Consider the following 25,118-nt stretch of genomic DNA (forward strand, 5'->3'; position numbering starts at 1 on the left):
AATCAGGGGTTGAGCTCTCCTCACACTCACAGGGCCTGGATAGCAGGGCAAGGCGTCTCTGGGGACCTTTCAGAAATCCTGACTACCCTACGACCAGTGGCATTTCCACCTCAAGCGATCAGTCCTTTAGAGACCTCTGCTGCCAGACAGAAAGGAAGGTTTCAGACTCATGCCACAGAGAAGGTTTTTAGAATCATATGAGACCATTTTACTTAATCGACTGGGGGTCTTTCCCCTCACACTCACACACACACACACATGCACACACACGCACACAAGCACCCAATGGAGGTCTTTTAAAAGTTCACGTTGGAATTTTACAGAAACTTTTTTCAGATTGTTTGGTCCCTTTTCCTTCATGTCCTTTCCTTAGAAAACATCGTTTTAGGCTGACCACAGATACGATGAGCACGTTCAAGTAAAAAGAATATTACCATCAATGAGCTGTCATTTGCTGAAAACTTGTATGCCTAATTGTCTAAGATGTAGGATGATAAATGGTATGGTTTTTTGGCCATTTTTATCTCCTATTCATCAAATTTTAGTATTTCACTATTTCATCGACAGAATAAGTTATGATGAGCTAATATCTGAAAGGCCAAGGTGACATAATGGTGCATATCAATTTTTATACAGCATTATTTTTCACTTTCTATGGAGTTGAAGAATAAAGGAACTATAAGTTTTGTTTAAACTTTCTTATCTATTGACTATCTGAGGTGACAGTTCCATTTTCACTAAGAAATGATTACTTAAAGCCCATTTTCTTCACTTCACCACTTAAGAATCTTAACAATTGTCACCATGGCTGCAATGAAATCATTTCTATGATATCAAAGCAGAAAATGTATGATTTTAAATTTCAAGAGCATTTATCTATGGCAAATATATTATGAACAAATGACCCAAACCTTCAAAACATAGTTCATTAAATATGACTTAAAGTTTTCTTATGAAACTACATATTTTCCATAGGGGTTTTCCAGACTAAGTTTATGAGGTAACACTTCTACCCTCTGAAAATGATATCTCCCCAAACATTAGACGAAGACCATCACCACCTGCTTCAGGATCACTCAGAACAGCCTGTTTAAAATGAGGATTCCCGGGCCCTCCTCAAAGTCACATAACAGTGAGGACTTATTTCATTGCAAGTAACACAAAACAGACCGATAAAAGCAAACACACACACGCAAACTTTTTTCTAAAAAAAGAACAAGAGTTTATGTCAAAGGAGTTGAGTGGCTTGCCAATGTCATTAAGCCTTTGGGTTCTTTTTTCTTCCTTTCTCTGCAGCCTGCATGGTGTCAGCTTCATTTTGCAGAGAGGTATCCCTAGCTCCCGGCGCACCTGCTTCCTCTACCAGAGCTGGGCAGAGAGAGGAGCTTGTTCCCAAAAGTTCCCCACGTAAGGAAGCATCCTCCCCTAAAAGTTCCCAGAAAACATTTGTTGACCTCTTGTTAAATCAGCTTGGGTCATGTGCCATTCCTGAGCCAGAAACTGTGATCAAGAGATGGGTTTGTGCTGATTAACCCTGAGCCATGTGCCGACTCCTGCCACCAGACATGGAGACACAGTTCTGAAAGCACATTGGGTGGGAGTGGGGGGTTGTAGTCACCAGAAGAAAGGGAGATGGGTGTTGGGAAGACAGCACAGTGCCCACTGTACTCTCCAGACTCTGCAGTCGCAGGGATGGCACAGTCACATTCCAGACAGTCCCAGTCTCACAGAAGACAGTGTGAGCGCCTACCCTCTCCCCTCCACCCCACCTGATGATTTTGCAATGTGACAGCCCTAATCTCTGGGTGAGGTCTGAAAGTCTGCCTTTCAAGAAGCTACCCAGAGAGTCCGCTGCACACAAAGTCTGAGGACCACTGCACTGCACTGTAAACTTCTTGGGGGATGGTTTCATCCTTCTTGTATCCTGAGCACCTAGTCCAATCTGTTGCCTGCCACATAGTGATTAATAATGTTGGTTAGTTAGTGATGGAATTACTGATTCTGTCACCCGGATAGAAGTGGTCGGGAAGGCCTCCCAGCACGAAAACTTTCAGTGGCACAGTACCTACAGCAGGAGCATTGAGGGCGTCGACATTGGGTCTGGCTTCTCTGGGCTTACAGACAAGGGTCTCAGCAGCAGCAATCAACAACAGAATCTGCCAATACAACAGGACCATGGCTGGGAATACAGACTGGTCTTTAGAAATGGGTTTCCAAAAGAGCTTTGTAATGAGTATGATTATAAAAGCCCATGATTTTCAAGGTAGTCGTGGAACTTCATGACTTTCACTATGTGCCTCTTTGTTGATGGCATTTTTTTCAAGAAGTAGATGTTCTAGTGCCATTTAGTGTTCTGCCACTAAGCAAAGCTCCTTCATGATGAAGTAAGGATCAGAGATAAGAAACAAGGGCCCACGATCATCAGAATGCATCAGTGCAGACTATGAGGCCAGGAACTCCTAGATGTTCTGGAAGGTGTCCTCATACTAGCAATCCCCATCTCACAGGACACCCTTTCTTATGAAGAAAAATATGATAGAAATAGAGTTTCCTCAGCCCTAGCCAGTGTGGCTCTGCTGGTGGGGCATCATCCCACAAAGCTAAAGTTGCCAGTTCGATTCCTGGTCAGAGCACATGCCTGGGTTGTGGGTTCTATCCCAGTTGGTTGGGGATGTAGAAGACGTAACCTATTGATGTTTCTCTCCTCTCTTCCCCTCTCTCTAAAAACAAATAAATAAAGTTTAAAAATAATAATAAGTAGAGTTGCCCCAGGAAGTTTTGATGCACCTGCTTTGTTTCAGGAGGAGATTTACCAGGTATGTGCAGCCCATTAGTGCTAACACCTATTGCCTAACTAGTGACATTGGGAACCCCAATTTCATATTTGCCTGCCCTTTAAAAATCAGCTCTGTGTTTCAGTAGCACAGGATTTACTAAAATCTTTCCAGAATGTCCTCTGTTGCTCTCCTAATCAAGGCATGATCATCACACAGCAACATTTGCAGATTCCCAAACAGCAGGGTCTCTGAAGCATTTAACATGCAACCATTCAATAATGTTTTTTTCAGCCTGTGGGCCAGGAGTTTACAGAAGATGAGGGATCTTCTGTATCAGTCATTAAAATCCTCTGGGGGCAAAGGAATCATTAGGCAAAGATTATTAACTTGGATTGCAACCTTAATAAAGGGTGATTATTTCAGTATCTCTAGTAGAAAACATTCTATCAGGATGTCAGGCAATGGGGAGGTGCTGGATAGGGCTTCATTCAGTAACAGTCCTTTATTGTGACCAAATCTATCAGCTTATAACATCCTAATTGGTATACAATTACAGCTCCTCAAGAGGAATGAAATGCACGTCTATTCCTGCCATAAACACTTTTTGAGCAACTATTCTGTGCTTTGTGTGATGAATTTACAGTTTACTAGATATCATTCCTTGATTTTCCCATTTTGAAAAGGGGGATAAGTCCCTACTCTACAGCAATGTTGAAAGCAGGTTCCTGACAAGAATACGTGAATCAGTCCTTAGGAAGCACTTGCACTTTCCCGGTAAGTGCTCATCAAGTTAAATTTATTAAAATGCATCATAATCTGCAAAGCACTTTTGTATTTTTTTTTTCATTTTGTTTCATAACACTTATGCACAAATAAGGAAAGTAACTCAAAGACAAAGTGATGTTGCCAGGGCTTCATTAATTAGTTAAAAATGGAAGAACCAGAATTAAAAGCCAATTTTCACAACTACTAATTTTACTTTTCAAATATCTTGAGTTGAAATACTGGAGCCTCTTTTCTAATCCTGAAGAAGTTCATATGCTTTTACAGAGGTTATTATAATTTCTTAACTATTAATCCTAGAATTAAGATGGCACATTTTATGTGATTGCGGTTGTGTCTTTACAGCTGAAACAACAGGGTAAACCAGGCAAAACTCAACCACTTGACCGGTTCTGGGGCTTGTGCGCACGCACGCTGCGTGACAGGAACGTGCTCAGCTGCGAATGACAAAAAACCAACTAACGTGGATTTAAACAAGATCGGAATTTGTCTCACAAAATAAGAAACCCAGAGCTAGGCCGTCCCAGGTGGTGTATCGGTTCCATAACTTCAGAAAAGTCCCCGGATTCCTTCATCCTTCCACCGCACTGTCCTCCGTGGTTCGACATTTATCCTCACGCCTGCAGCCTCCTGGTTGCAGGGCTGCAGCGCCTCATCCGCACTCAGGCTCCTTTCAGGCGGGTCGAAGGTGGCAGAAACCAGACCAATCATCTGAATGAGTGACACCCATCCCTAGAAGCATTCTGGGAACTCTTCTCAGACACTGTCTCCAGAGACCCTTACTAGCCACGTCAAGAAAATATCTGATTTCATTTACTCTGAGCTCACTGAGTGCCTCCTGGACAGCACACTCCAGGTACCGTGCTGTAAGTGCAGATTCGAGGAGTGGTTAGACACGGCCCTTCCTCGCTATGCTATGACATGTTGGGGTAACAGACAGCTGAGATGTAATGTGATAGGTGTGTGAATGTGAGTGTGTGCAACATGCTCTGGCAGCAGAAACAGTTGATTCTAATCAGGACATTAGGAAAATGGCTTTTTTGTAAAGAATTCAAGTGAGTGCTATACTAGGAATTTCAGAGTTTTGCTATGAAAGATTATTGAAGTGTTTTTAAACAGAGGACTGTCAAGAAGTTATGTACTTTGAAAAGGTCATTCTGTTAACAATTGCAGCAGGCAAAACACTGAAGGCAAGACCAGCTGACAAGCTATGTAAATAATCTGGGTTAGAGATTTGAGGGCCTTGAGATCAATGGCTATGGGAATCCAAAGAAAAAGAATCGATTCAAGAGAGGTCTGATTCAAAATATAAAGCTTGATGATCATCTGTTCTTCCGTCTTGGCTGTATATAACATTGTGCAATGAAGAAAAATCATTCTCTGAAGTCAGATTTTCCACACCACTGGGGGTATTCTAAAGAATGAGTTGTGCAGATTCAGACAGTAGGTCAGCATGTTCTGTTTTCATAAAAACAAACCATGAAGCATTATGTGTGGATAGATAGGTGGACAGATTAGACAGATGACAGATAGATTTTGTAAAGATATGAACCAAGGTCTTAGTGATTATCTGACATTGGGTAGGATCCAGAGTTTATTTTCTTCACTTTGTCAATCTGTATTTTCTATCTTTTTATATCATGACAATGTGTTGTTTATGTAATAAAGAAAAGCTATTTTTAACAGTAATTTCAAAAAGCCACAGTCGTTAAACCTGAGGAACTGTAACAATTTTTTTTAACAATGTGGACATGGCTAAAATAAGTTTATTTCTCCAAGTTTACTACTTGGGGACAATGCTCAAGTTGAATGTGAAAAGACATTTTCTTTAAAAAAAACAAGTTCACTATTTCATTGCTATTCTGTCTATAGCTATTAGTTATAACGCACTCCTAAAAGACCTCTTGGAACTTACTTTGCTATTTATTGTTCACTAGATTGGCATCACTGTACATAACCACATAGAACGTTATCTATAATCTAGACCTTCCATTACCTTGTAATTTGGCCCTTCCTTTGCTCCCATGGAAATAACTGGCTCTCTAACTTTCCTATACCTGCCTCTCAAACCCATCTTCCCCACAGGTATAATGAATGAGTGCAGGTCTTCCATCCAGGCTTAGGGAAGGTGAACGGTTTCTCCTGCCTCACTCCCAGCGGACGCTTGCATGCCATCGCCATTGCACTTCTCTCCAACACCTGGCATAGCTGAAAAATATCTTCTCTACACTTCATACAGAACTTTCTGTCTGTCCTACTCCACAACCCTCTCTCCCCAACCTAGGCCCCCAGAAGCATGTCGGTGCTAGTAGGGAACGCATCTCTCCAATGCACTAGTTCCCTGGAGCCATCGCTGCAGCTTCCAGAGCCCCTCCCACCCTCCAGCTCCCACGCTGGAGTGCGTGTGCATGAAGGAAGGATGGGGTGACGCACTGAGAGCAATACATTTAGTAGGAAGTTAAAAAAAATCAACAAACCACTTATTTTCGGTATGTAACTCACAAGTGGATTTATTTAGAAATGGATTATCTCCTCTGATGCAGTAGCAGAAATTAAAATTTCTGACTTGCCTTGTTTTGCCAATATTTAGGTATTTTTTTCTATTGGATATGACTACAGATACAGACACACTTTTATTTTGTCTCACACTCGAAAAGAGAAAGCATAAGGCATATAATTCTTATCCAAACGTTATAATACGAATTACTAAATCCAGGTGAAAACAATAGGAAAGAGAATACTTTCTCCCCTAGGATTCTATCAGCCTAGCTTGGCAGCACAAATATCTTCAATTGTAGTTAAAATAAAGGTTTTTGTTTATAAAATAGCATTTGAGTTTTTACTGTACTAAAAGATCAGCATACTGACCTGCTAAAAGTGTGAAATAAGTGTACACTTCTCTGTCTAGGATGAGTATTTCTGAGGTTTAAGAAGGAAAGAAAATTCTAAAAAATAATTTTTAAAAATAGTAAGGAGGAGAAAGCTTCAAAGTAGTGCATGTATACATAATTTCCCTCCAAGACTAATTAGCAATAAAATACTTTTTTGATGACTATATGGCACTTACTCCCTACCAATTAACATTTAAAAAGTTATGACAGCAACTATATTAAAACTAGAAAGCTTTTTTATTAGTAAAAATCAGAATTTTTTAATTTACAAGGTAATCTTGAACACTGATTTTTATATTCATCACATTGTTTGCTTCAGATTTGCTTGTTTCAAATTCTGGGTTTGAAAACAGGCAACCTCATCCCCTGATGCACTGTGACTAGTATTCGGTTATGCTAGTAACAGAATTACGTCACCAATAGATTAACATCACCCTTCAGTTTGTTTCAGATATATTTGCTTCAGTTTTGGTTCTTATATTTGGATCTGGGTATCCTTGACCTGAGAATTCACCCAATCTTGCTTGGGGCGGAGGGTAGGGGGGAATGATTGAGCAAAACAGAAAAGGGAGTCATGGACATGGACAACAGTGTGGTGATGGGTGGAGGGGGGACGGAATGGTAATGGAATAGAAAAAAAATTCATCCAACCTAGAATCAAATGAAAAAAAAAAACACAACCTAAAAATCTGGAGGTTTTTGTCCAGGGATTTCCTATTTTTAATAGGGGATACAGCCCCTACTCTCTCCTTCCCCTTAGATCAGCAGGTGTCTCCGCCCCTCCTGCAGACGGAGAAAAGGAAAGCAGGTGGCAATAAAAAAGGGAAGGCAATTGTCTTGGTGGCTTTGGGGTGGGGGTGGGGCTTTGTTTTAATTTCATGATTAAAAGCTTTCCTCTTGAATTTTAAAGTTCTTACCCATGTGAATGATCTGACATTAAGGCTTATGCAGCAGAGTTTGGATCTGTCCATCTGTAACTTACAAAAAGGAAAGGAATAAGGGATGCAGGAGAGAACAAGATGTAGGCGCGTGGGAACGGGAAGAGAGAGGCGGACTTGGCAGTCAAACGGGCTCTGGAGGAACAGGAATGGAAAGTGTGGCCTGGCCGTCAGGCCCACTGATGGAGAAGGTGGAACCCACGACGTCTCAGTCTCCCTCCCCCTGCTTTTCCTCTGTAGATGGGGGCCCTCGGAGCCTCCAGACTGGGCCGGTCGCCTAAGAAAGAAAAGGCTGTCTCCTGCGGATGGGCAGGCGGGCAGTCAGGGATGGCAGAACGCGCAGCCGCCCCTCGGCAGACCGCTGGGCGCTGGGGAGGAAAAGACCCCAGCCCAGACCCCGCAGGTCTGGGCGCCCTCCGCCCCGGCGTTCCGCGTGGGGGAAGCTTCCACGCTCGCCCCGCCCCACAGGCGCCCCAGGGGCGCGCTCCGTCCCCGTCGGATCTTCGGCAGGCTTCGCCTCGTTCCCCGAGTCCAGACCCTCCAGTGCGGACCCTCCACGCCGTCCCCCCCGACTGACGGCAAACCACAGGGCGGCGCGGCGCCTGCCGCGGGGCCTCCCACCCAGGCCGCCGCGAGGGCAGCGGCGCCCCGCGCCCCACACCTTGCAGCGCGGAGCCGGGAGCCGGCGGGGGCGGCCGAGCGGCGTCAGCCGCCCGGGCGCGCGCGGGGGCGGGGCGGGGCGGGGCCTCCGGGCGCGCGGGGGGCCGGAGCGCGGCGGGGGCGGCGCGGCGCGGCGCGGCGCTGCGGTGGAAGCGGCGGCCCGGAGCCCTCTCGCGGTCGCGCCGGCAGCAGCGCCAGCCTCAGCCGCAGCCTGGCCGCCGCTGCCGCTTCGCGCTCCCGCCGCCCGGCCCGACATGAGCGAAGCGGATCGGGTGCCCTCGCCCGCCGCGCCGCCGGCGGGCGCGGTGGCGGCGCCGGAGGAGAAGAAAGGGAAGGAGCCGGAGCGCCAGAAGCTGCCGCCCGTCGTGTCGGCGGGCGTCGGCGCGACTGCGGTAGGTGCTGGGCGGGAGTCGCGGGGCGCCCCGACGGCGGGCAGCGGCCGGGAGGGCGAGGGACCCCCGGGGGCCGAGTGTCCTCCGGGGATCCCGGGCTACCCAGGGCTTGGCGCCCAGCCCCCTTTCCTGGGGCCGAAAGGAAGGAGTTGTGCCTCTTGGACAGCCGCGACCACTTCGCCAGCTGCACCTTCCACCCTCGGGAAACGAGGTGGCCGCGTCCGCCGGCTGTTTTTGGTTATTTTCTGGTTTGTGGGCAGTGCATTTTCTCTAAGGAAATGACCAGCGTCTTGGAGTCGGCGTTGTCTGCTGGATGAGGATAAGGTGTCAGGCAGGCGGGAGTGGGTTTTCCACCGAGCTGCCTGCCTGCCCGCCTGCCTGCCTGCCTTTGAGGAGCGGAGACTCTGCCTTTTTTTCCGCTTTTCTTTCCTTCCTCCTCCAAACTGAACGGGCTCCGCGGCGAGTTTCCACTTGTGACCCTCCGTTGCTGTGAGGGTAGTGGGAGGTAGATGCCTCGGTGATGGTTTTATTAACATTTTTCATATGGTACAGACATGTGGCTTAAGGTGGGGAGCCTTTTTTAACCTTTTTATTTAAATTCAAGTTAATCTAAGCTTAACAAGGCTGATTTCCCAGCCCGATTTTCTTTGATGATTATTTGATGAACACTCTCGGGCTTCAGACTACATATTGCCAGATGATGTAATGGCCCCCTACCTTATTTTTGCTGGTGGATAGGACTGGTTACTTTGGAAAACACATAAAAAATTAACCTCTGATATTCTGAGATTTTTGTTTGAAATAATATTTAAATACTTTCTGAGAGTTTGCTTCGGTACATTTAAAGGCCACTTTGTCAAGCAGCTGCGAGTGACAAAACAGTAAAAGTTAGAGAGCATGGTACATTTTCTTGATTCCTATGTGCAATTCATTTCTTAAAACCTCCTTCTTACGTGCCTAAAAACTTAAGAAAGTAACATTCTTCTTTAAAGTATCAGGAGTAATGTTTTGATTTGGTACATTTTTCAAAGATAGCTGAGGACTGGTACCTGGAAACCGTTAGAATGAGGTCTTTATGTTGCATCAGTGCAGCAAAGTAGACAGTAATAAAATGACCTTTTAAAATATAGGTACAGTTGATTGGAAAGTTGGGGTTATGGTTACATCTTTGGCAAATCCTTTGAAGGAATTTGTCACCCATCTGCTGGTAGAACCAGTTCCTTCTGTTGGTCCCCTGGGCTTTCAGAGCTCATCCAGGGAGTTCTTAAATTGCCAATAGCTAGTGTTTCCACAATAGCTATTCTAAGTCAGTTGTTTGGGACAATGAATGCATGCAGTTTCAGAAACAGTAATGTGAATGGGTTTAGGTCCTCAAGTGAGCACCCTCCCCAAAACATTCCTTTACCTCAGTGTAATTGAGAAATTGAATGTTTAGAGTAAAAGCTCGGAGAAATTGATACAGTGTGGACACAGGTCCATATGGACTGTTATCTGAAACCCTTGGGGCTTTGGAGGTCAGAGTTTTTCAGATTTTAGAAAGGTAATTCATATTACCTTTCAGTACATACATGTAATATCCACAGTGAGGTCCTGGCTAGTTCTCGGTAATCAAGTGTATTAATAGCTCTTCAGTGAACAATATGTGTGTTCACACTAAATGAAGTCAGATTATAAGTAGCTTAATATCAGTTCAAATCAGGTTAGATTGTCACCAAAAGAGCTACAAAAACCTTCTAGTTTCAAGAGCTTATAGGATTTGGAAGTGTGAATAAAGGATTATGGGTTTGCACTACAAGTCAAACAGAAGAAGAGAATTTAAGAAGTTTTTTTTTTTTTTAATCTTGACTTAAGCCTTGAAAAGACACAGGTTTAATTAGAGAAGGAGGATAGATAGAAAAACTTGAAATTTTGAAGGCAATTTCTGGTACCTAGAAGGTCTTTCAGGGTTGGTACCTGTTTTTTGTTTTGTTTTGTTTTGTTTAGTAAGACATTCAGAATTTATGGCTCTTTGGATTGACAGGTTTGTCATTGGCACTGAGGTTCTGAATCATGACAGGAAGGAAGAGGACTTTTTCTCAGATCTTGCAGCATGAGTTAAAAGAGCAAGGGAGCCCTGGATGATGAGTAGCTTAGCTGTTTGGAGCATCATCCATACGTGCCAAGGTTGCCTTGGATCCCAGTCGGGCACACACAGGAAGCAACCAATTAGTGAATGGATGGGTGGAGCAATGATTGATGTTTCTCCTGTTTGATGTGTCTCTGTCTCCCTCTCTAAGATCAATTAAAAAAAAAAAGAGCAAGGGGAAGGTGATGATGATGATGTGTGTATATGTAAATGTGTGTATATACAATATTTGTCAAAGAGAGATGTCCAGATCTGGAATTCTGAGTTATAGCAGTAAAAAGCGTAGGTCAAGGAAATATGTACTTGGTCGTCTAGAGCCGGGGTGTCAAACTCATTTTCACCAGAGGCCACATCAGCCTCACAGTTGTGCTGTGAGCAAAGGGCTGGATGTAATTTTAGGACTGCATAAATGTAACTACTCCTTAACGGTTAAGCGAGAGCTTGACACTGCCACTGGGTAGAAACAAGGTGCGGCGGCCGGATAAAACAAGGTGGGGGGCCTTGTGTTTGCCACTTGTGCTCTAGAGGGCGAGAAAGCCAGGATACTGGGATGATGACTGACTTCGCCCTAGGGTAGGAAGGCCTGGGTGTCGGGGCAAGCAAAGACAGCTGGTGGCTCCTTTGGTTGTTTTTCAGCCTCCACATGGATTAGAGTTTCTGGAGGTTTGCTTAGGAACCTGATTGCCATCAATAACTTTTTTCTTTGAGGCAGTTTAGTGTTCCTTCCTTTTTACCCCAGGTTAACAGCTCTATGTAGACTGAGTTCATGACTCAGATAATGTAGTGCTACAGTGCTAGCTTTTTCCCAAAAAATTTTTTAAAGATTTTATTTATTTATTGTTTTTTAGAGAGGGAAGGGAGGGGGAGAGAGCGAGAGAGAGAGAGAAACATCAATGTGCGGTTGCTGGAAGTTATGGCCTGTAACCCAGTCATGTACCCTGGCTGGGAATCGAACCTGCGACACTATGGTTCGCAACCCGCGCTCAATCCACTGAGCTATGCCAGCCAGGGCTCCAAAAATTATTGTGTCATATTTTTATGAGAATTTGGAAATAATTTAAAGTGATAGCTCCCTAAAATAAGTAGAAGGCCAGGTTATGAAGTTTAAAGACAGGTACAGGGGTGAGATTGAGGGTGCTGGAAAGAGGAGACCCAAAATGTTTGGTCCTAAGATCACTGAAGTGTGAAGGAAGTCCATTCTAGCCAGGAAGTACCTAACACAATGGTCTTAAATCTGATGGACCACAGAGTTGCCCTGATAGCATGTTAAAGTCTCAATTTCCAGATCTCACCCCAGAGAACCATTTTTTCAACCTTCGAGGCACAATAGAATCATCATGGGGAACTTCTAAAGCCATATTTGGCCAGGCCCATGTGCAGGCCCATTATACCAATTTCTGGGCATGGAGCTCAGGCATATTTTTTTTTAATTACCAGGTGTAGCTAAGATTGAAAATTGATGTTCTGTTTACTGAATAGAAGAATCTCTATGGAATCTGTATTTTAACCAGCCTGCCCCAAGTCTATACTTATTTTAGGGAGCAGCATTTGAACTGGACTAGTGAAAGTTATGGAGACACAGCAGAAAGCAGGTGTGGCAGGGGAATGGAGAGAAGCGCAGCTAAAGTGGTTCTGCCGGAGATCCCCCAAAGGCTTAAGATAAAACCCTCGAGGACTATCAGTGTCTGGGTCTGGTCTCTCAGCTGTGGAGAGGTGATGCAAGCCCACAGGGTTGAGGGTAAGGCACTGAAGTAGTGCATGGGTACGAAAGTCTAATGATGGAATATTGAATCTACTGAGGTTGACAGATTGGAGTGGAACAGAATATTATAAATTAGCTGCTGATGTAATACAGAAGCTAGAAAAATTTGTGAATGGGGAAGGAGAAAAATGGTCAAAGGAAGAGCAGGAATAGCAGTGACAAGTGAGGATGAGTTTGTCTACTTCAACCTGTACACCAGGTAAATAGGAAAAAGGGAGATTTTCCATGGGAGAGGGTAGCAAGGAGTGAAGTTGGGTTCAGGGAGGAACCGAGTTTTACTTAGGTCAGAGAGGTGAAGGGAAATGGATGAAACCAGTTTTGGATTTTAAAGGGAAGTGTGCCCCCAGTGAAGGCCAGGAGACTTGCCAAGCAGGTGGAATGTGAGGGAAATAGTTGAGGGAAAGCACAAGGTGTGTGGAGAGGAGTTGACAGGAAGTCAGTGATACGAATGAGAAGTCTGCATGTGTTATGTCAGATGTACAGAAATGGGCTGTGAAGCCACTGTGCCAAAATGTAACTACCAATTATTGAACATCCATTGTGTTTAGCTTCAGGGTAGATGTTACAGAAAACACAAGGACAGGAGTTTTTTGGTTTTTGTTTTTTCAGAAAAAGGTTCCAGCCTCAGGGTAGGCAGGGCTAACGTATGAAAACATCACAAAGCAAAGCAGTGTGTAAAAGCCACATTGAGCCCCAGAAACAATTTACACTATAGGAGATCAGAGAAAGGAAGTCGGTGTTCGCAGAACTCGTAGAAAGGCCTTGAAGTTAAGGTAGTTATTTAAGCTGGCTGGCCATTGAAGGATGATAGGACTTGGACGGGCAAAAGAAAGTGGGAAAAGCAACCCAGTGGGGAAAACAACATGAACAAAGCTTAACGGGAAGAACTGGGGAGCAATAACGCAAGCCCAATGGAAGCATGCTGGGAATGTGTGGGAGGTGAGTACGATTGCATGGGGCTGGAGCCAGATCACTAGGCAGACAAATTTGGACATTTTTTCCTGCGGTTAGTGGGAAGCCATTGGAGTTTCTTAAATAAACAACATAATGAAATCAGCGGTAGTGATTGGAGGTACTTAGACTGGAGGAAAGAGGAGGAAGAGAGCAGTGGAAGGAGCTTTTCGTTCATTCCAGAGATGAAGGGCACATTCACTAGGGTGGTGGCCATGTGTTAAAGTGGAAGGGATGGAAGAATCTACGTGATGTGGGATCTTGCTAGATAACAGGAATGAAAGAGAAGGAAGTTTTTAGAGAAGAGAGTGGAGCGTTTTCAGATGAGTTCTCTTAGAGAAAAATGTTTACATAAAAAGGCAATCCAGCCAACAGCACTCCAAATAAACACATGCATGTGTGAACTCACATAAACCATGCCTATCTAGGTGTCGGGAACAGCCTCCTACATGGAAAATCTTGTACACTTTGTCCATTATGTTCTCAGCAGGAGGTGGGATGGCAGAGAATGAAAGCTGTGGGGGCAAAGGTGTTTTAAGCACTTAAGGGAATCACAGATGCTACAAAAATACATCATATATGTGTATTTCCCTGCTTTTTCGCCTGCTTTCCCCCCCTAATATTATAACTTAGTTCTATGGGTGAAGGAACCCTTCTTACACTGTAGAAATGTTAGACCTATAAGCCTTATGTTAATAACTACTTGTTCTTCAGTTGATATTTGTCACGTGGTGACATTTTGTAAGCTGTCAGAAAACATTTTGGGGGAATGAATATAATAAATGAACATGCCTCTTAAAAATAGAAATTACTGACATTTTACTAGTGGAGTCTAATTGCAGTCAATCTAAAGTTTGAGCCTAATCATTAAGAAAGCTACATTTCAAATAAACTTGGTTTGAGCCATATGTTTTTATTAAAGAATAGGAAATTGGTCAAGGAATTGTGACTGCATCAAATCACACATTTTAAAAATAGTCCTTTCCTGCATATGGTTAGTCTGTTGATGCAATTTCTTCTTTTCCTATGTCATAAAGGAAGTGAATAAACTCTCCCATGCCACCGTGCCTTTCTGATAAATCCTGAAATTTCTGAAATCAGACCAACATTTCTTTTATATTAAGTCAAGTTCATTTTCAGTTATCTCTAAGATCGGTTGTATTGTGATTTCTTTTGGTGTCACAATTTTGTTTCAGAAGCCACTTCCTTATTCCTAGCCTCCGGTGACAGATGTGATTTATATCACCTAAAGGAGGCAGTTTCACTTGGATTGGTGTTATTTAGTTTGGGAGAGAAGTTCTCACCTTGAAAGTAGCTAATTTTTCACATCTTACTAGAAAGATGTAGAACAAAGTTAGCACTTCTAATTTTATAACCCAGCATCCTAACAGGGAACTGTGAAAAGAAAAAAAAAACATACAAGAAAGAAAAACAAAACTTTACCCAGTAACAGGGCCTAAAATAGCCTCCTTTGTAGCCTCTCAGTATAGTTGAGGCCTCTCATCTGATGTGGCCCTAAATGGTGATTTACGTCAGTTTATTTCAAAAGTTGGTAAAGCGGAGTATCTTAAATGCTTTTTATTTTAACTTACAACATAGAAGGATATATATTTTTTTCACCAGTCTTTTGATACAATAACCTTTGCCCAGTATCTCAGGAAGCCACTCAGTCTTTTGTAAAGTAGTTTTTCTGTGCAGCATAGATGGTCCCTGGACTCAATGAGACTGAAACAATTAACCTACCACTGAAATATTCAACTCTGGATTCAAAAAATAAATTTCAGTGAGGTGTGGCCAGCGGTGTTCAGATTGTCATTGTTACCTTTCCAGCAAAACCCTTCTTCCTAAACAATGCAGGGCAATTGTGAATCAGGATAATAATTCTATTCTTTTTTCCTGAGGGTGCATGTTGGGTTGGACCTAGTTTAGGAAAATCTAGATCAGCACTGTCCAGTTAGAAATATAATGTGAACCACATCTGTAATGTAAAATTTTCTAATAGCCACATTAAAAGGAATAGCAATAAAGAGATAAAATTACATTTATTTATTTATTTATTTATTTATTTATTTATTTATTTTTAGAAAGGGAAGGGAGGGAGGGAGGGAGGGAGAGAGAGAGAGAGAAACATCAATGTGTGGTTGCTGGGGTCCGTGGCCTGCAACCCAGGCATGTGCCCTGACTGGGAATCGAACCTGCAGTGCTTTGGCTCGTAGCCTGCACTCAATCCACTGAGCTACGCCAGCCAGGAGGAGATAAGATTAATTTTAATAATATATTTTATTTAATCCAGCATATCCAGAAATTTACCATGTCAACACTTCAATATAGATGCTTAATGAGATTTTTACCTCTTTTTATACTAAGTCTTTGAAAACTGTGTATTTTACACTTACTAGATATCTCAGTTTGGACTAGCACATTTCAAGTGCTCCATAAGCACACGCGGCAATAGCCATATTACACAGTGCAGATTTAAATGATATCTTTTTGTCCTTCCAAGGTTTCTCAAATTCATCCTTAGTTCTAACTAACCTCTGTCCATGTGTGGCAGTCCTCCAAGTGTGGTCCTCCACTTCCTTTTAGAGGACCATAAGGTCAAAACTGTTTTTCCAATGATATGAAGACGTTATTTGTCTTGTCTTCTTCCTGTCCGTTCTCTCATTGTTGGCAGTGTCACTTTCTGGAGGCCACGTGTCACATGAGGTCGCAGAAAAGCTGAGTGCAGAAGGAGGGATCAGAATCCAGCTGTCTTCCATTAAACCAGACACTAAAAATTGATTTACAAATGTGGAACAACACCATTCTTCTCACTAGGTCTTTTTTCTTTTGGTTTGGGAAAATAGTTGTTTTTCCATAAATGGTTTTGTTATTTTAAAAGGCATTAGTACAGATATACAATAATTTTTAAAATTGTAAAGGAGTCCTTAGACCAGAAAGTTTACAAACCCCTACCCTAATATATGTTGAATTTCCTTTCTACTATTACCATTAATGCTTTTTACTTGGTGTTAATAATAACAGGTATTATATAGAAGTGAATTTTCCAACTAACCAAGTGCTATTGGACATTTCAGAGTGCCTCATCATTATTTATTATATGGAACGTTCTCTAAAGTGCATGACGTACATTCCTCTCAAACTGAACATGTCCTGGTGACTGGATCCCCTGAGACATTTTGCCAGCAGAGCCAGCGGAACCAAAGTGGGGCCACTCTGCTTAGTGCTTGCTGTATGCTGTCTCTTCAGTAAATAAAACCTCTTTCAGCCTGACCTGTCCAATCACATAGCTAGAATGCAACATAATTTTCACTTTATATAGTTTAAAATGCAAGCATTTCCAGCTTGTTTGCAAAGCTAGTAGTTTAAAATGTTACAGATAATGAATTTCATAGACACAGAAATTCCATTCAAAATATTTTCATTCAGAGACTAATGTAGTGAGAGACTATGACTTTTAAAAGTTTCATTATGGAATAGAATCAACAATTATTCTTTTATCAAATTTGTTTAAGAATGTGAACAGAAATGTTTATCTCCTAAGGTGGCTTTTGGGGATAGAAGATGAACAAATTAAGTTTTACCAGAGTTTGAATATAATAGAACTTGATGTTTAATACAAAAGCCATCATGGAAAACCATGAATAGCCTCCTTATTGGCATTTGATAGAAAAATATGACAAGACTCAACCCTACTTAAAATGTAACTCAGATGTAGAATGTCCCTCAGTAAAAGTTGAAAGCAGGAACTCATGTATTACAATAAAATTTTAAACAAAGTCGGTAATATTTAATTATGTGTTAACAGGAACAAAACAGGTACTCTTAAGTATTTGCCTATTTAAATTCTTTGATATTATTTTGTATTATAATCTTACCTATAATCCATGTGATTATATAGTCAAAAGGACTTTTGTGGTCTGTGATAGGTACTTGTGAGATATGAACATGAAATTTTTCTGATGTTTACTAAACCCATGGTCAGCCTTTGATTAGAGTCAAGTCTATTGTTTACTATGCCAGGGTTACATATTTTGAGTTCTTTCTATCAGTGAAAGAACTCAAGTCTTTTAAGTCTTTCTTCAGTGAAAGTGTCTCCCCCACTGTGTTCCTTGTTTGTACTTATCTTCTATCTGTAACAGCTGGTTGGGTATCCTGCTACTATCTGTTCTCCAGCACATCCAGCCCATGTTGGTGGACTGGCCACGTTCCAGGACTTCTGTAGTGTTCTCCTTCTGTGGGATTCAGAGATAACACTTCCCAAACTCCCAGCAGACGAGATGTAATAACTGGTAGATACAATTCTTAGAAGACTTGTATAGTAATGTTCTCTAACCTTTAATTTAGTCTGAAGTTTGATGCCATATTAATACCCAATAACTTCTTGGTTTGATTCTTTAATTTTTGGTTAATCAGTTTACTGTCACACAATGTACTGCCCTGCTTTTCCTCACGAAAGTCTTAGGTTATGTGTAAGGTTTCTCTTGGGTGTGCTGGTATGGAGCAACTGCTATTTGGGGGGTTTGCTCTTATTAATCTGTAATGCACTGTCAACCTATGAAATGGTGCATGATTAACTTCATGTCATCTCAAGTATAAAGTATCAAGAGCACAGTCACATGACAAACAAGAAACGTAGTGGATGAAGGTTTTTATTTCATGTTGTTTAAGCTTTTTTGATCACAATGAACAGAAAATCAGGCCATTTATGCCTCCTTCCGGAAAAATGAGATTTAATGGAATAATGCACACAGCTTAGAACCAGAAAGCAAACGGGAACAAAAACCGTCTGTTCTCTGTGCCTGGGCTGTTCTCTCACTCTTGGTTGGTCACTCTTTTCCATGCACCTCCACCTAAGATTTGGGGAGACCTCCTCTAATTGACCTCCTGGGAAGAACCGTTGTCCTTCATGCCAGGCCACCTGTGTGGCCTGCAGAGGACTGCCTTGCAGCTGAGCGGCATCTCTGCTCCAGTCCGTAGCCATTCCTGCACAAGGAGTAGCAGTAATGCTCCGGGGACCAGAGAAGCAAACTTTGGATTCGGCAGCTGTGTATCTTCCCTCAGACCTCTTCCCCTTCCAGCCACTGGCCTGTCTCCCTTTCCATAAAGCTCCAGGGCAGAGCAACCCCAGCTCATTGCTTTCATCTTCTAGTTTCCCATTCATTTGCCCATCCATTTCAGAATAGTTTCTGCCACGCCATTTCTCTGCATCTGTTGTCTCCACTGTCCCTGTGATTTCTCAGTTGCTCATTCTTGTAGGCTCATTTGAGACCTCACCACTCTTCCTCATGTAACATTGTTGACCACTGTTTTTCTTGAAACTTCATCCTTTCTTAGTTTTTAACAGAGTACCTTTTTGGATATCTTACGTCTTTGGCCATTCATTCTTAATCTTTGTCAGCTCCAATTATACATGCCAATATTTCCCATGGTTCTGACCTTATATTCACTTTACATAACAACTGATACATAACAGTAGCATCATGATGACCCTATCAATTAGAAGAATATTGTTATTTTGGTATGAGAAGCATGCCTTTGCCTAGTGAACATTAGCTCCTTTTCTAGTCACTCACAAATCATATATTTATATAATCCACTCTAGAGTTTTCTTCAAGTTCTTACAGATTCTAAAATTATATATGCCCTATTTTGGGGGAGATATCTGGTATGTCTAGTCTCCTGAAATTTGAAATAAGTCATTTTACTTTGTTTATTCCATTTATTTTGCAATTTATGGAAGGGTTCTCTGATTCTCATTGTGCTTCACACTTGGACCTGAGCTAGCCGTTACCATTTTGCCATGGCTTTGGTCCCGGCGGTTTTTCTTCATTCCCTGTTACTGTTGTCTCAGCTAAGACTTCATTTCTTCCAAGACGCCTGGGTTAGCTTCTCGTATTAACTCCCCTTCCGTCTGCTCCCTACACCGCTGCCAGAGGGATTTTTCTAAGGTGGAGATGTGATCACCCCGCACCCTGTTTCAGTCCTCACTGATTTTTCTCTATCCCTTCCCAGGGTAAACCTTCAAGAAAAGTCCCTGCTTGCCTTTCTAGTCTCATCTCACTGGGCCGTTTTCAGTTTCTGATTCTATATTCCAACTACACTGCTCCCTGAATCTTATTGTTGATCAGTCTCAGATAACATCCAGGAGATTTATCAATGAAAAAAATGCCCTCGATATATTAAGTTATTGTAGATATTTACAGTGAAGAACAAAGCTCTGTCACTGAGGGGACACTCATCAACCTCGTTTCACACATTGGTTCCTTTTATTAATTAGCACATATAAATGAAGAATACAATGCATCAAATCTGGCATTTGTTTCCATTATTACTTAAGACATTCTAATAGAACAAAACATACCAATGAGCAAACTTGGCCCAGTAGTTAAAATCCTTCCTTAAGTGTTCTAATATTTATGGCAAGGAATGATTTACTTTTTCAAATGTATAGTTTATTTTGGTTTTATTTTCCTAATCAACGTTCTAGTTCTGTGAACTTGAGCATATTGCTTCAGTTTACCAAGATTGTGCAAATTATGTTATTTACTAAGACTGTTTTATAGAAAAGTATTGTGTATCATTATCTATTTATCTCTTTCTCCAATTTTCCCTATTCTCCTTGGGAATCTACATTCTAAATCTACTAAAGATTAGAACTGATGCTTGTTAAATGGCTTTGTTGATTCCATCAATTACTTGTTATTTTTTATTATTTGGAGCTTTCACAGGTGAGCTAAGCAATGCTCTTTGGGACCTCCTTTTATTAAGAAGGGGTAGCAGAAGGGGGAGGAAAATAAAATATCAAGCCTTTCCTAGATTGCTAGGACATCAGAGTTTCCCTAGCGTACTCTTAGTTTTTCTGCTTCTGTTAATTTTCTCTGGTAAGGTGAGTTGCTCCTAAAGTACACTCAGTATATATCTACCAAAGTTTAGAAGATAATATCAGCCACAAAGGTTGTGAAAACAGGCTGATATGTATAGCACACCAAGTATCCATGGAAACCCTAATGCGTGAGAGTTACTAAAGTAAGAGACCCTGAGATTTCGTTGTTTCAGTGCAGATGTCAGGGCCATTCCGTCTCAAGTTTGAATTCCCACCTACCAGCTCTGTGGACTTGGACGTGGAACTCTAATTTCCTCATTGTTAAAATGGGGTGGGGATACTTATCTCATAGAATGTTGTATTAAAGCACCTAATAGACCACTAGGCATACACCAAGTACTCAGTGAATGACTTGCTTTGCTATACCACAGGAGTAATCATTTATTGAGCGTCCATTGTATGGCAGGTTCTGTACAAGAGCCTGGGTAGGAGATATTGTCTATGATTCTGAAACTCAGATTTGTAACTAAAATCTATTAGAAGACTACTTAATTTCAGTTAGGCAGTATGTTTAACTTTTGTAGGCTGGATTATGTAGGCTAATCCTAACAGAAATATTAACTCAGGTTTCATTGAGCCTAAATTTAGCCAAGAAGCAAGCAAAAAGCAAGTAAAGCTGACAAAAAAAAATTCTATGAACAGGCAAAGATATCACACACAAAAAATTGCATATAGTATTTTCCTCATGGAAATATTCCTCAAGTTCTTATTTAGTATCTGCCACGTCTCTGTTGCTTGTTAGTTGAATGACTTCAGGTGAGTCTCAGATGATCCCAGTTTCCTCATCTATGAAATAAAGGAATTAGATAATCAATTTCTAACTTTTTCATTCTCTGTGTACAGTATTTGAAATTCATTCTTTCTGGTTCTTTTCTATACTAATCTCTGTTATAAAAAGGGAAAACAGAATAAATTTACTCTGAAGTGCAGGATCTATGCACAAGACTCACTGGATGTCATGTTCTGTGATGAGTAAGGAATTTTTATCCAGCATGAAGGGTCAGTATGAGAACAGTTATAATTTCAGTGGAGTAACTTTAGTGAATCACAAGCAATAAATAAGAGTAATTGATTTTTGTGGAAATGGGGACCACTAGAAAAAGCCTTGTGGAGAAGTTATGATAGGACAGCTTATGCTGCATTTACAAAGTAGCCCCAAGTTGCAGTGCTCGAAAACTTTAAATATTCATTGTTAATGGTGTACTCTAACATTGGTCAGAGTGGCTCTGCTCCACAGTCATCCAGAGACCCAGGCCAGTGGGTGCTCTAACATCTCAACTTGTATCCTCCACGGTGTCACAGTGGGGGAAGAGAGAGAGGAGCTCAAAGTTTGCCCACCTTCATGCCTTAAATGCATTAGTACTTCCTTGTCCCCAAAAGTTATTTCTATTTGTGGCCTATTAGAATTAAGCAGATGGCTCCACCTGTCTGGGAGAGAGTGGAAAATGTGGCAGAGTGACTATTTGGTGAGGGTAAATGTTTTTGATACACGGCATATAGCGGATTCTAAAAAGACAAGTGGAAATCAAGCTCATGACTGGGGAAGGAGGAGATGAAAAAGGAAGTCCCTCCTATTAAAGTAAAGAAATTACACTAATGGAGGAAGTGCATGTTGAGGAGTTAATTACTATATTCCATTAAGCATCTGGAAGGTAGAACGTACCATAATCTGGAAGGAGCTGAGAGCTGAGGATATGGATAAGGCAACTCTGCAGCTAAAATACAGATCGGTTATACCCTGTGAATTTTATACTTATTTTGTGGGAAGTGTGTTAATGAATAGATCCTATGCTGCAGGAAGATTGCTCCATATTTTTTTTTAATCCTAGTGCACCCAAAGTATAATCACAGTGCTTAAAAAGAAATGAACTCTTACGGGTTTATCTTTTTACCCGAACTTTTAAAATTGCATCAGAAGGCAAGAAAACCCTCAATGAATTGACCTGAGAAGTATCACATGTACGTTAACTATTGGAAATATTTGTGGAGGTCAGAAGAATAGTGTTTTCTAAATACAGAGTGAAAATGGCAGTCGACTGGAGTGTGTATGTTGTGCAAAAAGCTCTGCTAATTATTTTATACGCATTATCCCAGTGAAACCGCACAATAACCCTGTGAGGAAGTTACTATTATTATTCCCATTTCCAGATTTTATTAATTTGTAAGCAGTTAGAGTATATTATTTTTTTCATTTTGTACACTATAATAATTTGGTCCTAGGTAAGGTAAGTCAATGTTATATACATGTTTTATCTATTTATCCTATATCTACCATGAAATTAAAATCTATTAGAAATGTTTATGATTTCTACAATAAAATAATTTAAATATAGCTAATAGGAATTATGCTGCAATGTTAACTTTTCTGCTTTTAGGGTTTGGACAGAGGATCCAAAGGCCAAACTTCCACTTTCAGCAGTTTTGTTTCAACTGTCAGCCAGAAGAAAGAAGCCGCTGAAAACAGAAGTTCACCTACACATCTTGTTTTCCCTAACATCAAGAATGGTAAAATAAATAAATAAATAAAGTAATTACAGTTATTAGAAGTACACATAATCTGTATATCTTGACTAAAAATGTACTTGCAAACTATTGAAAAAGTAAATTTTGCCCTGACCGGTATGGCTTGGTTGGTTGGAGCATTGTCCTGAACCAAAAGGTTGCAGGTTCAGTTCCCAGGCTGGGCACGTACAGGAGGCAAGCATTTGATGTTTCTTTCTCACGTGGATGTTGCTCTCTCTCTCTCTCTCGTCCTCACTCTCTGAAAGCAATGAAAAAAATGTCCTCCAGTGAGGATAAGAAAAAAAAGAAAAAGTAGATTTTGATTATCCAGCATTGCTATGATTGTTTATGGTAGGTCAAGGTAATTAATAAAATGAGAAAAAGAAATAAACTGTGTAAATATTTACTGAAAGAAGCAAAGTCATGTAGAGTAAGAGTGAAATACAAAGCTCATGAATAATAAGAAAGTGTGGTTAGGGAGCCAGACACAATGCAAATACATGAACACTCAGTAGATTTCCTTTATTTGAGCAGCAGTCAATTAGCAGGCTTAATGGTAAATATATTAAATACTTAGAAATAAACCTAAAAGAAAGGGAGCAAAGAACCTATGTGAGAAAAACTATAAAACTATCAAAGACTAAAAGGTGGTATGAATACAAAAACTTAACATAAGTATTATAGTGATGTAAGATACACCCAGTTTGCTTTCTACCTTTAATAAATTTCAACAGCTTTTGGGGTGAAACTTAAGAAAATGATGATGTATTTGAGCTACAAGAATAAATATCTGGGAGGATTCAACAAAAAAATAAGGGAGCTCATTCATCATGGTACCATATATTATAAAGCTGCATGATGATAACACTACCACCAAGATAACCAAATAGGTGTAAATAAATCACTGAAGAATATTGTGCACAAATGGTATTAAGTTATTTAAAAAATGGTATTAGGCCAACTGGCTAAACTGTTGAATACAATAACTTCAGATTTTTAAAACACTGTAAAAGTACTAAAAGAAAACTTAAGGAAACTCTTTTTATAATAAAATTCTTGGAATAACAATTGCCAACAGCCATAAAACAAAAGCTCTGTCAGTTTGAATATAAAAGAAAACTTCTATAGGAATTTTTTAAAAATCATAAACAGAGTTCAAGAACAAGTATCTCATTAGTGAAAAACATGTCCTTGACTCATTAAGCTCATTAATAGATCTGTAAAATGAACATTCCAGTAGGAAAAAAGCAAAGGGTATAAACAGACTAATCAAAAAAGGAAATATGAACAATTAATACACATGTGAAAGGAAGCTCAGTCTCACCAGTATTAAAGAAATACAAATTAAAACAAGGAGTTAACATTCACCAACTCAGTTGTAGAGAATAAAAGGATTTGTATCTGCACTGTTGTGTGAAGAGTGTAAAAATTGGCACTTTTATGAGTGAAGGGTTTGAAAATTGATAAAACCTTTCTGGCAGGCAAATTATTGACATATATTCAAATTTTTAAATGTTTATATAGTCGGTGACTCAGTAATTCCATTTCTAGGAATTTATTCTAAGGAAATATCATAGGTACAAAGATAATATGGAAAGAATGTATATTATTTATAATAGTTATATTGAAAGCAAGCTCATTGAATAGGTTAACTAAATTATGGTAATCCGTATTGTAAATACTATATCTCTATCAAGAAAAATGTGGTATGTATATTAAGTATCAAGGAGAAATGCCCATAATACATTGTAAAATGAAAAATGCAAGTTACACACTAGAGGTACAAAATGACTCCAATTTTTTCAAGTGTGGGCAAATCTGTTTTACTTTTTTTGAGCATATAAAGAGGTAGCAGAAAACATTCTGTTAATGGCTTCCTCAGGAAAGTAGACTGGGAGTATATTACTAATGTGTTCTATTTCTGTATACTATTCTATATCATTTTATCACAGGAAACATACATTGCTTGCATAATTTCAAGTGCCTCTTGCTCTGTAACAAAACAAACCTGCAAAAGTTTAAATGTCCCTTACACCGAAACGGACCAAAACAAACCTAGAGAAGTTGAAGGATGTAGTTTCTGGTAAATTGACAGTGCCCACAGGCTGCATGTGGCATCAGTTATTTTGCAGAGGTTTTTCGTTGACATCCCAAATGAGTACTAGACCTATTGTACACTCTCTCGGGTTAGCATGTACATTATCTCATTTATCAACCTTTGCCTTTGATAACTTCTTTCCTGCTTTATGTACACACACAGATGCGCACACTTATTCCATCACCCCAGTCTTACCCCAGTGAGGCAGCAACGCCGATAGGTCATGGTCCCCCAACACACAGCAACACACCCTATAATTGTGATACCATTATAGAAATAAAGAAGATGAGCCTGAAGTAGAAATTATTTCCTCATTTTAAGGGTAAGGAAATTAAAGCCACAGAGAGTTTTAA

The 25,118-nt window shown here is 40.8% G+C and overlaps 1 protein-coding gene across 1 annotated transcript in view; it reads left to right on the plus strand.

The window, feature by feature from the left end:
• The first annotated feature begins 8,184 nt into the window (after positions 1-8,184).
• Positions 8,185-25,118, plus strand: part of HECTD2 (HECT domain E3 ubiquitin protein ligase 2) — a 63,964-nt gene continuing 47,030 nt past the window's right edge. The window contains exons 1-2 of the mRNA XM_045854653.1: positions 8,185-8,441; positions 22,541-22,670. Coding sequence (XP_045710609.1) covers positions 8,304-8,441; positions 22,541-22,670 — 268 coding nt within the window. The 5' untranslated portion in view covers positions 8,185-8,303. The remainder of the gene's footprint in view (positions 8,442-22,540; positions 22,671-25,118) is intronic.

The sequence above is a fragment of the Phyllostomus hastatus genome, unplaced genomic scaffold (genome assembly GCF_019186645.2).
Source record: "Phyllostomus hastatus isolate PE091 unplaced genomic scaffold, TTU_PhHast_1.1 phas_scaffold_1066, whole genome shotgun sequence".
In the NCBI taxonomy this organism is placed as follows: domain Eukaryota; kingdom Metazoa; phylum Chordata; class Mammalia; order Chiroptera; family Phyllostomidae; genus Phyllostomus; species Phyllostomus hastatus.